Genomic DNA, 12,082 nt, shown 5'->3' with positions numbered 1-12,082 from the left:
GACTGGAGTGCAAAGTTGGGTTGAATATAAGCATAACTTTGTGTATAACTGCTTTGCCACTCTCACTGAAATAAACGGGGGGCCAGTTTGCATCTCAGATTGGCAACTGTTCTGGGGAAGAAACTATTATCATCTACCCCGTGTTCGTCAGGTTCCTTTTAACCCTGAAAGTCTACTTGCTTTATTGAAGTTTGGTTTCTTTCAAGGATGGAGGAAGGAAAGGTTTCTGTTTTCTTTGCTGGAACTTGCTACCTTCTGGTTCAAGTTGTAATGCTTCAGACTCCGGGTTGACCCATCATGCATGGTCCCTTGTATGGGATGGAGTAAAACATTGAGGGTTCTAGGAATTAATTGGTTTTCTGGTTGTTATATGTCTGACTATACAAAATTGCTTTGGGGGAGCCACGTCTGCTTAAGACTCTTCGAACGGCCATTTAAAAGCACATTAAAGAGCACTTCAGAAACCTGGAATGCTTCTTCAGGGATGGCCTGTAAAGTGTATTACCAAAGCCATTACCAGAGGACTACTTCTCCGAGGAGCAGACCTATTTCTAGCATAAGAAGCATATGTTCAACTGATCTGGCCACGTGTAACCACCCTGACAGGACCCGGCAGTTCATTATGGCTCCCGGAGTGGTGAATTCGGAAAGAAGCCTAGTCTGCTTTCCCTGACTGGCTTGTTAAATAAGTCCTTGATGGGATTGCCCAGGGATGGACCCTGTTTTAAACCTGGCTGCCAGAGAAGACATGTTATAACCAGGTGAAGAGGTGGCCAAGAGGCAGCATTGTTAGCTCATCCAATTCAAAATTAACCCTGACGTTCCGTGAAAAAAACCACTTGGGTTTTTTTTCAGCCAAAGTGAAATCCCGCTCCGTGGAGATTTGGCATTATCTTCGGGGCATAAGAGTTAGGCCCTTCCAGCACTTAGGAATTTGACTTGTCTGAGACAGCCTTAACATCTTCACTGGAGAATTGGTAATTAATGCACGCTCCACCCAACGTGTTGTGTGGAGCGAATACATTTTGGGAGAGCCAGGATGGTTATTTTTGCTCACTTCTGTGATATCCTGTGGTGCTAACAGTTTGCTTCTTTGCAGTGTTGGGTGGTGAGTTCCTAAAGTACATGGAGGCCTTTAAACCCTTCCTGGGCATTGGATTGAAAAACTATGCTGAGTACCAGGTAGTCCATGCTTTTCAATAGAACACGTTTATATTCTCGCTTATACCGGACAGTCATTGCGGTACAAAGTCCAGACAGTCTCGGTGCACTGGCCCTGGGTGTGAACTTATTCTGTTGCCCTGAGTGTCTGAACTCAGGGCAACTCCCCAGAAGTAGTCCGTGAAAAAAACCAAGATATTAGCTGCACCAGCATGGCGCCCTAAGAGCCGGGTTTTTTCCTTCTCTCTTTTTTTTTTTTTTAACCACCTGGCTCTTGCCACCATCGTTCCTGGGGAATACTGTCATTTCTGTCCTTTCTTAATGATAACCTTGGACGGCCTTAGTTTTTTTCCTGATGTACTGGTTGTTAAAATGAACTGATCTCAGAGAGGGGAGGATGTTTTCTTCTTGCACTCTAGGCTCAGGTGATAAAAGGAGCAGCAGCTAAGTGAAAATAATGCCTTACCCCGCAGTTGGCCTTTTCCGCTCGGAAGATCATTTCCTGGATTCTTTGCAGGTTTGTCTGGCAGCTGTGGGCTTAGTGGGAGACCTATGCCGTGCCCTGCAGTCCAACATCTTACCTTTCTGTGACGAGGTGATGCAGCTCCTCCTGGAGAACCTGGGGGTGAGTGTCTGCACGCACAAGCCAGTCTACTAGGATCTGAAGAAATCGTCAGTTGGAAACATGGTTAAAAACTCAGTGAGAGGGAACTCTTTAAGTTGCTGGAATGTTGGCTGTAGGCTTAGGAAGAAAGGAATTGTTCGTTTTCACAAAGTCATTCCATAAAGTAAGGTTGTAAAGTTAAAGGAACGCATGTGCTCGCTGCATGGAATGGGGGGAGGGGTGGGGGTGGTGCAGGGAAGCCAGTAAAGTGCATACATAATCCCTCTTTTCAGAGATTATGTGGTCTGTACACAGCGTATTAGTAGTCGTCATAGCCTTTGGGCGGGACACGTTGTGACTTTTATTCATTTGCTTTTCTCTCTTTATCAGAATGAAAACGTCCACAGGTCTGTGAAGCCACAGATTCTGTCAGTGTTTGGTGATATTGCCCTTGCTATTGGTGGAGAGTTTAAAAAATATCTAGAGGTCGTCTTGAATACTCTTCAGCAGGCCTCCCAAGCCCAGGTGGACAAGGTAGGCTTAAAGCTATCTTTAAGTCCAGCCCTGATTGGATGAGGGGGATTTTTGACAGTCGTGCAACTAAAGGCTCTTGGAATGATGGACGTGCTGTTTTGTCTCTTACAGTCAGACTATGACATGGTGGATTACCTGAATGAGCTAAGGGAAGGCTGCTTGGAAGCCTATACTGGAATTGTCCAGGGACTGAAGGGAGACCAGGAGAACGTGCACCGTTGAGTATACAACCCACTTGACTCAGTCCAGAGTTCACTTAGCCAAAGGGGCTGTGCCTCTAGTTCTGTCACTTGTGAATGGAAAGGAAGGGGAGAAGGAAGCGCCCTGATGAAGAGAGTTGCTTTGGGAGAGAATATGGCCTTTCGTATTTCTGTTCCCTCTTCCTCTGCTGCTTTGTCTCCCCTTTCTTGGGCATTGTAAGGGATGGGATCCGGCAAGGCTGTGGTGCTGGTTGGCGTCTACACCAACCCTGAGTGGCAGCTGTGAGCACATACACACCCCTAGTGCAATTGAATTGAAGAACTGGGAGATCAGATTTCCTCTGTCACCTGATATTTCTGTTACTGACTAGGGAAGTATTTGTCCTTTACCTCTTTTGATACCATGGGCTTAGAGGAAAGGTCCCATTAGTCTCTTCTGTATTATTTCTGCTTGTAATAAAAGGACTGTCTGCCTCTTGTGTTGATGTGAAGAATGACATCTTAATCTGCGAAAGGACAGTTCGGTATAATTATGTGCAGCTAATTCTCCCACCTGAAGCCAGCCTTGTGAGGGGGATAGTGTATTTGGAAACTTTGAAATGGGGGGTACAGTCCTGCCAGGGTGGGACAGTTTCATCAGACTTTCTCTTTCTTTTATAGCGGATGTGATGCTGGTACAACCCAGAGTAGAATTTATTCTGTCTTTCATTGACCACATTGCTGGAGATGAGGATCATACAGACGGAGTAGTAGCTTGTGCTGCTGGACTGATAGGGTAGGTTATATCCTATTTCCAGTAGCTAAATAAAACTTTTGGAAAATCCGAAGACATGTGGTAAAGAATTTTGAGGGTAGCCTGGATGGTGATTGTGTACTTCTTTGACATGGATATTTCTTTTTTTAGTGTCTGTTTATTTTGAGAGGGAGGGAGAAGGGGCAGAGAGAAACAGTCCTGAGCAGGCTCTGCCCTGTCAGCATAGAGCCCGACATGGGGCTCAATCCCATGAACCATGAGATCGTGATCAGAGCTGAAATCAAGAGTGGGACGCTTAACCTACTGAGCCACCCAGGCGTCCTGGTATTTCTTTAATAGAACCCATGGTGTCCTGTTACGAGTTCTCACAGGTGAGAATTTACTCCAAACCTTAGTTTGGGTCTTATTCCAGACTCTAGGTTTCTAATTTCTTTTCGCTAAACTATGAAGTGAGTTCTCAGAGGTATAGGAGCAGCATCAGATCTGTGTCCATCCCATATTCTGAGGCTGGTCAACAGATTGCCTATGTTTAGCCTCCTCTGTTGAGAGTTTCTGAGGCATCATTAGAAGAGAGAACCATGAGTTAGTTGTGGAACCTGCAGTAGTCATCCTCTCTCTTTAGAGTTCATTTTGTGCATCTGTTGAGGGTAGGTGCTCAACTTATCCCTAAAATTTCTTCCAGCTTTAAAAAGCAAGTGAATCCAGGGGCACCTGGGAGGCTCAGTTGGTTAAGTGTCCGACTCTTGATTTCGGTTCAGGTCGTGACCTCACGGTTCGGGAGTTCGACCCCTGCGTCAGGCTCTGTGCTGGCAGCTTGGAGCCTGTTTGGGATTCTGTCTCCCTTTCTCTGCCTCTCCCCTGCTCGCGTTCACTCTCTCTCTCTCAAATAAACGTTAAAAAGCAGGTAAATATGAAGAAACCCACAACTAGCTTAGCACTGGTTTGGAAGGCTCAAAACGTGATAGCAGTGTCGGGCCAAGGAGCTCATTGTCAGGTGTGTTTGTTCTGCACAGGGACTTGTGTACAGCATTTGGGAAGGACGTACTGAAATTAGTAGAAGCTAGGCCAATGATCCATGAACTGTTAACTGAAGGACGGAGATCGAAGACTAACAAAGCAAAAACCCTTGCTACATGGGCAACAAAAGAACTGAGAAAACTGAAGAACCAAGCTTGGTAAGAGCTCATCTCCATTGCCCTCTTCCTTCTACTCTCTTGGGGAGGAGGCACAGTTTCTTCAGACTGTTCCGACAAGGGCTGCCTGTCTCATGGCCTTTTGTTTTGTATCCCTTCCCATATAAGTGCTTTTGAGCCAAGCCTTTGTTCCTCAGGCTTGTACTAGTGGAAGGGTCGGGCATCCTCAATCTTTCCTTGAGCCAAATACTTGATTCCTTGTGGTGATGAAGAGCAGCACTTACGTAACTAGAATTCAGTGAAGGCCCCGCATGATTTTGGGTCCTAATAAAGTCATCGGTAATGGCATTTTCCCAGAATTTTCTTTTCTACTCGCTATTCCCTTCCTCCTGCTCTTTATACTTTTTTTTTACTGCAGCGCTTTTAGACATTGCATAGCTCTGCAGAAGATATCCAAAGTCAAGAGTTGTGTGACGCTTGCTTTTTTGTTTTTTGTTTTTTTTTTAATTTTTTATTTATTTTTGAGAGAGGGGAGGGGAGAGGCAGGGAGAGAGAATCCCAAGCAGGCTCCGCATTGTCAGCATAGAGGGGCTCGCTAACTGTGATATCATGACCTGAGCTGAAATCAAGAGTCGACACCCAGGCACCCCTGACCCTTGCTTTCAGATGTAGTCTTTATTTTTTCAACTCTCAACATACTCATTGTCTTACTCCAAAGATCTCGATAAAATTGGCTATTTTGAGTTTTATCTTGTTAGCTTCCCTCCTACCCTCTTAGTATAGGTGGTAATGAGAGCAGGTAGCTGGCACATAGGAAGACAAGAAAAACAATTAGTCCTTTTATTAGGACAAACTAGACCGATTCATTTCAGGCTGGTGAGCACTTAATTGTGGGAATCAGAAGCGTTTGACTCTTCCAACTGTATGTGATCTCAAAGTTGACTTGTTTTCCGTCTGTTTTTAGATCTGTTACCATTGGGATGATAACCTGAGACCCCCACTGGAAATCTCCAATCTTTTGAAAAACCCGGAAGTGAGGAGTGTGCACGGATGCTGAATGTTTGGGAATGAGAGGATGAGTGAGTGAGGCTTGAAAACACACCACATTGAAAATCCTGCCACAGCAGCAGCCGCAGCCGCGAACAGCAGCGCTGTTAGTGAGCTAAGTAAGCACTGACTTCGTAGAAAACCATAACGTCGGCCATCTTGGAAAAGAGAAAAACGATGGATGTATTTGCTTAGGAAAAAAAAAAAAGGAAGTTCTCTCTTCCCAGGACAGGCTAGAACTAGCTTTTCTGTCTTTTGGCCGGTGCCGAGTGGAGTGACTGGTTTGGGAGAGGAGGAGGGACTGGGTTCAGCTGTGGTGCTTTGTTGTAAAAGGCAGTCTGGCCTTTGCTACTGACAAGAAAGATGGAGCCTGGGTCTCAAGCCCACCTTTGGTGTACCATTGCCACACGGTACTGTATGCGTGCCGGCTAAAAGGAGGGTGAGGGATTCTTTACGGTCTGAGAATGAGTGTGTGTGAGTGAGGCGGTATCCACATTCTCAACTTCAAGTCATTGCAGTTTCTTTTTCCCAGAAAAAAAGGGGTTAGATGTTGCATTTCATAAAACTAACCGAAGTCCTGTCTACTGATGCAGCACAAGAGATGTGTAAAAAAAAAAAAAAAAAAAACGAAAAAAAAAGGAAAGACGCTCTTTAGGTTTTGTTTTTTGTTTTGTTTTTTTAATTACCTTCTAGGGAAAACACTGACGAATGGTCAGAGCTCCCGTATCCTGATCTTTTCATCAAGGCGCCTTTCCTAATAATATGGTTCAACTGTGAATGTAGAAGTGGGGGGGAGGGGGGGAGAAAAAGAAAACTCTGGAGTTAGAGGATCTAGAAAAAATTAAAATACAATTGTTACAAATAAAGAATGCAGACTTCAAAACAAAAGAAAGCCACAACCCAAACAAACCAAAATTTAGATGCTCAGAAGTAGCAGCACAAAAGAAAAGGTCTCTCCTGACATGTATGGTGGCAGTCTGAACACCCCCAGAAAATTGTGCCAAAGAGTTTAAAAACAAATACACAATAAAAGTAAACACACACGCGCACACACACAGACACACACACACAGCAAACTTCAGGTAACTATTTTGGATTGCAAACGAGGATAAATTTAATGTTCAAACAATCTGATAAAATAACCATTTGGAAACTGCTTGGCCTTCTGTTCTCTTTTATTTGATTGACTACAATGCGGTATTGGTCTCTTGCTGCACTTCAAAACCAACTAATCAACAAAATAAAACTTAAAAAACAAAAGTATATATATACATACATATATATATACTAGGACTCTTGTGATGAAAATGGCACTTGAAAAAGGTTTTATTTTTCCACTGAAGTTGAAGATTAATAAAATGGTGTCAGACATTCCCCTGGTCACACACTTTAATATTTTTTTAAAAGTGTGATGTGCTATGAGAACCATAAAGCAGACTTCGCTATTTTCCCTTTTACAAGGGAACAGGGCACCCGGAATTTTGGGTTTAGAATCTTTCAGCAATAAGGAGGGATGTCGGTGAGCTTTGACCCCCTTTTGGTTTTTGCAGTTACTAGTAGTTTTTTGCTGGCATTTTGAATATGCTGCTTTCAAAAACACCAAGGAAGATCTTTAATTGCTTCCTGGTGTTTGGAGGATTAAAAAACAAGACCTTAAATTCCCACTTTCATTTCCATTCTAGCAAAAAAAAAATGTGGGCTTACATTTTTCTCTATGCCATTTTCCCCTCCCCATCCAAGCCTTCCATTCATAAGTGGGATTGGCTCGGTTTTGCTCATCCATATGGCAGCATCTCTAATCGCTCTTGTACAGGGTATCAGATATTGTGCCTTTTGGTGCCAGGTTCAAAGTCAAGTGCCGATCTATGAACCAGTGTACAAAAAAAAAAAAAAAAAGAAAACACAAAAAACAGGTGTTTGAAGGAAAGACTCCGTTGTGAATAGTTTGTACCACCTGCTAAGCCCTACTAAGAAGAGACCTGACCCTCTAATCCCGTTTAAATGTTAGTTGTCCCTTGAGGAGAGGGTGATACACTAACCATTCCTGATAGATAGGGGTTGGTCAGGGCTTAGGGAGGGGGCAGGAATGTTGGGGAGAAAAAAAATCTGATCATTCCTCAGTGCTACCCATTTCTGTCCTGTGTGGGCTGCTTAGCTAGACAGCAGGAGAATAAAGTACACCGAGAACCATAATGGAAACAAAACCTTCCGTGTGTTTTGTCATGTTTTGTTCCAGGGAAGCAGTTGACAAGTGCTGTTACTAACGCTTTCTCCCAGATCCATTCAGTGATGGAGAGGAGGAAAATGGGCTGGTTGGACTGTGGTCTTGGTGCCTTGCAGGCGTTCTACACTGGTTATGCATTTAATCCTCTTTCCTAGTTACTTTTGGCTAGTGGGTTTTCCAGAGTCTGGGCTTTTTTACCCTTAATCGATTGTACCACCTAAGGTAACTGGGTGCAAAATGCATTCAGTCCACTCACTGTCTGGGCCTTCCCCACCCTAGTCTTGGCACATTCCTTCAAGAATGTAGTTACCGTCTGCTTGGGAAGATGTCAGTGCAAATGTGAAGCAAATGGGCATCGGACTAGGCTTTGGTTTGCCGTAAGTGGCAGCTGCCTATATCAATTACGATTACATTTATTAATTTTGCTTTTCATTTTCCTGGTTCCCCTCAGCTCCCCTCTGTTGAAATGTTGAACTTTGGACTGTCAGAGGCAACTGTAATCTTGCCTTAGGGACTTGCGGAGAAAGGGAGGGGAAATGCTCAGTGTAGTGTTTTCACTTTCAGAACCAAGTAATCTAGTCACTCTGATATTTAAGAAGTGTGTTAGTCCGACTTTTATGAGAAATCTCAACTCCATCAGCTTTTGATAGCATCTTGGTTTTGAAACAACTTCAGTCTGTAATTGGCATTCAGAATGCCCTTGGCATGCCAGTCTGTGATGGCATTAAAGACCTGTTAAAACACTTGAGCCCAACTTTATTAACCAAAACTGATACCACCATCTTTATCTTCTAAATAAAGTCCGCTTTATTTTTATTTTCAACATTTTGCTGCTTCATTTTTGGTTCCACATGGTGTCACCTTGGAGGCGAAATGAATGGTTTGAAAGAAGCTGGAACGTGTGGTGGTGATGTGCGTGTGAGTTGGGGAAAGGAAGGACACATCGGTCTTAAAAACAGACACTGCGTAGTGTGATGGGAAATGAGTGAAAATAACTGGCCTACAAAGCGGTGGGGAGGAGGTTTTTGTTCCGAGTGCTTCTGAACCCGCAGGAGATGGTCTCTGTCTTGTGCATATTTTTCAGGCGAATCTGGTTGGTTTAATGGCTCCTCCAAAATTGGCTTTTGACATGGCTCGCAGTGTGTATTTAATTTCTACTTCCACATCCCGCCCCCCCCCCCCCCCCCCCCCCCCCCCCCCCCCGAAATTTGTAGAGGGAAAAACACTAACTTGGGATTTAAGAGATTAGGTACGTTCTTCACTGTTGCTTATTAGCGTAGTGATGCCTGCAGGCTACTTTCTGGGTTTATGTTGGGCAAGTGAACTGAGGGCTGACCATAATTTTCTTCCCTTAGCCTCCATGTGGCCTTCCACTTTTCTGATTGCACCCCCGTCAGAAAGTTTTGATCATGCATACCCCCATGTGTTTATAAATTATATACCTGTACTACTGTACCCCTATATTGTGTAACATAAGACACAAAAATAGATATTAAAAAGCGATTATATGAAAAATACATAAATAGAAGTTCTAATACTTTATTTCTATGCCCAATTTTGGAGATTACTGGGTTATAAAGGGTAACTGATCATTCTTCTAAGACATTAAATCCTGGGCAATGGCAGTCAACCAAGGACATTTCTCCAGGGAACATGCACCGAGAGAAAAAGAATGATACCGGTTCGTGGCGCAGGGAGGGGCTGCTTCTCCCAGGAATTTTTTTCTTCCTTTTCAGGAGTTCTCCAGGTAATTCCCCGTTCCCACATACCCCTCCCCGACAAACACCCAAGAAGCACACACAGTACGAGGCTACGGTTCCACCTGGCCTCACTAAGGGTTCCAGCTCCGACCTGCCGGAGGTGAAAAACACTAAACACTGAGAAAATGTTATGTGTCCCGTTGTATCAATTTTCACACCAACTTTAGCAATCACTGTTCTCATTTTCCTAATGAGAAAAGAGGCGCAAGAAGACATTCATCAGACCACGTGGAGCTCGAATTCAAAGCCAGGTGTCTCAGATACCAACACCCAAGCTTGTCTCACATTTGCCCTAGACAGATGCTGTCAGTGCCTTAGCGATACAAAACGAGGGTCTGTGCTGTCCATATTTGTAATGTGCCATGCATTTCCTTCGCAGCACTATCTAAAAGTCTATTTTAAATTTTTTATTGCCGGTTTTCCCGATTATAACGTAAGCTCCCTGATGCAGTGACCTTGGCTGTCTTCCTTACCACTGTATCCCCAGCCTAGAGCAGTGCCTGACATATAGCAGACCTTCAATAAATACTTGTCAGTACAGTTCCGGGAGTTGCTGGAAATGCATCACCTAGCAGTATCCAGAAACCTGAGAAAGGAGGGCCTCAGGATACCAGGCTCCCAGCTCTTCCCCCTCCTCATTTGCTGGATGACTTCAGGCTAGCCTCTTAGCCTTGAATTAGCTGGAGGAATGGGAACAAGATTAGTCAGTAGTCGCTATATGGTGTCTGTTTCATGCACTTACCCAGTGCCAGGCTTATAATAAGCATCTTATGTAGAGTGGTAGAAGTAATCCTCATCAACGCTGTAACCAAGGTACCAACTTAGTCCCATTTTATAGATGAAGAAACAAGCACAGGGGAGGGGCTAAGAACCTTGCCGCAAGTCACGTGGGCTAAGGCGGTGCTTGTCCCACTGGGCGGCTGCAAACCACGTGGGATGCAGTGGAGCCTCTGCTCCCAGCGAGCTTACACCGTGCGAGCAGGGAGATCCCTGGATGAAGCGTTCTTGGAATTAAACAGCAAAGCCGCGTTGCCTTGATTCAATAATGAGGTCCGCTGTTGACCTTTTGTCGGTGGTCAAAGTCTTAATTTAGGGGTCAGGGGTGGCATTTTCTCCTAAAATCAACTTTCCTCCCAATTGGGAGTTTGAACCGTCTCCTCGTACTTACCCGTCTTCCCACTGAGCCAGAAGATTTTTGGGAACCAGGGTTGGGGGAAGGGTGTCAGAGGTGCCTGGTGGCCAGAAAGGCCACAGGGCTGCTGAGTAAGCTCTACATCTGAATTACCCGGGCGCTGTCAGCTGATCCTGGGCAGCACAGCCAGAGCTGTTCCCTCTCCCAGGAGCCCCTAGGCTGTAAGTTCCTGAGCTGAGCTCTCCTCCACGTGAAAAGGACCTCAGCTGAAAGTACATCTCAGCTCTGGCACCCGGACTGAGCTCGGGCTGCAGGGGGGCAGCCTGTCACCATCCTGAGGGAAAGAGAATGAAGAAATGACTCTGTATGAATAATCTCTCCCTGTTATTTTCTGAGCTTTGCCCTTCAAAATATTGTACAGTCTTTTGAGTATGACCGTGGGCAAATTCTTCAACTTCCCTGAGCCTCAGTTTTGTCATTTTTCTTTTTCTTTTTTTTCTTGAGAGAGTGTGAGCAGGGGAGGGACAGAAAGGGGGATAGAAGATCCAAAGCAGACTATACGTTAAGAGCAGCAAGCCGATCGTAGGGCTGGGACCCACGAACTGCAAGATCATGACCTGAGTCAAAGTTGGACGCTCAAGCCACGCAGGCACCCCTCAGTTTTGTCATTTGTAAGACAGAGATCCCAGTGAAAGGTAGCCCATATAAAGTTCTTAGCACAGTGACTTACCATGCACTAATTAATTGATCAACAGCTATTATTATGTGCCAGGCACTGTTCAAGGCACTGGGGATGCAACAGTGAAGGAAGCAAATAAGGAGCCCCATCTCCTTCTGATGGGGCTCACGGTCTAATGAATAGCGACAGATATTAAGTATTCAAAAATTCAATATAATAATTTTAAAAATTCTATAAAAAAGTTCTGTTTGGGAAAGAGCAGATATGAACATGGTCTTGGAGAATATGAAGCCATTAAAAAAAACAAAAAACAAAAACCACACACAACTATTTCCACTCAAGTCTTGCTTAATTTGATTACAGGACGTGTGTTACTGCCACAGGAATTTGGGAATTTGTTGAAGGAATGAGTCTTTTTTTTTTTTTTTTTTTAATTTAAAGTAATCTCCACCCGCAGCATGGGGCTTGAACCCACAACCCCCCAGAGATCGAGAGTCACATGCTCCACCTGAGCCAGGCAGGTGCCCCAGAGGAATGAGTCTTTCCATCACTGCCCAAACCTCTGATTTGATGGCAGACCAGTCCCTGGATGGTTCTGCAGCAAACCCTAATTTTCTAAGGTTTAGAACCTGAGGGCTAAGGTGGCACCCAGACCCTGCACTGTCTGTCACGTGTGTCTAATCAATTTTCCTGCCTGCCTGCTTCTATTTGAGTCATCTGGGTTTTATTTTGATTCACTCTCTTTGCCGGCTGCTAATGCCACCTCCTCCTACTCTTTTCAGGCAAGGTTGGGACAGGAATGACAAAGTTTTTCTCCAGAGCAAGAGTCCTGGGAATGGGAGACAGGCTCTCCC

General features: G+C 44.6%; 1 protein-coding gene across 1 annotated transcript in view; it reads left to right on the top strand.

The window, feature by feature from the left end:
* KPNB1 (karyopherin subunit beta 1) overlaps positions 1–8,480 on the top strand; it is a 28,387-nt gene extending 19,907 nt beyond the window's left edge. Inside the window, exons 16-22 of the mRNA XM_049637486.1 lie at positions 1,100–1,182; positions 1,679–1,786; positions 2,156–2,299; positions 2,411–2,516; positions 3,160–3,274; positions 4,267–4,428; positions 5,351–8,480. Of these exons, the coding sequence (XP_049493443.1) occupies positions 1,100–1,182; positions 1,679–1,786; positions 2,156–2,299; positions 2,411–2,516; positions 3,160–3,274; positions 4,267–4,428; position 5,351 (719 nt within the window). The 3' untranslated portion in view covers positions 5,352–8,480. The remainder of the gene's footprint in view (positions 1–1,099; positions 1,183–1,678; positions 1,787–2,155; positions 2,300–2,410; positions 2,517–3,159; positions 3,275–4,266; positions 4,429–5,350) is intronic.
* The last annotated feature ends 3,602 nt before the right edge of the window (positions 8,481–12,082 follow it).

Source organism: Panthera uncia, chromosome E1, assembly GCF_023721935.1.
Source record: "Panthera uncia isolate 11264 chromosome E1, Puncia_PCG_1.0, whole genome shotgun sequence".
Classification (NCBI taxonomy): Eukaryota; Metazoa; Chordata; class Mammalia; order Carnivora; family Felidae; genus Panthera; species Panthera uncia.
Note: the sequence above shows the minus strand (reverse complement) of the source record. Positions and strands in the feature narration are given on the sequence as shown.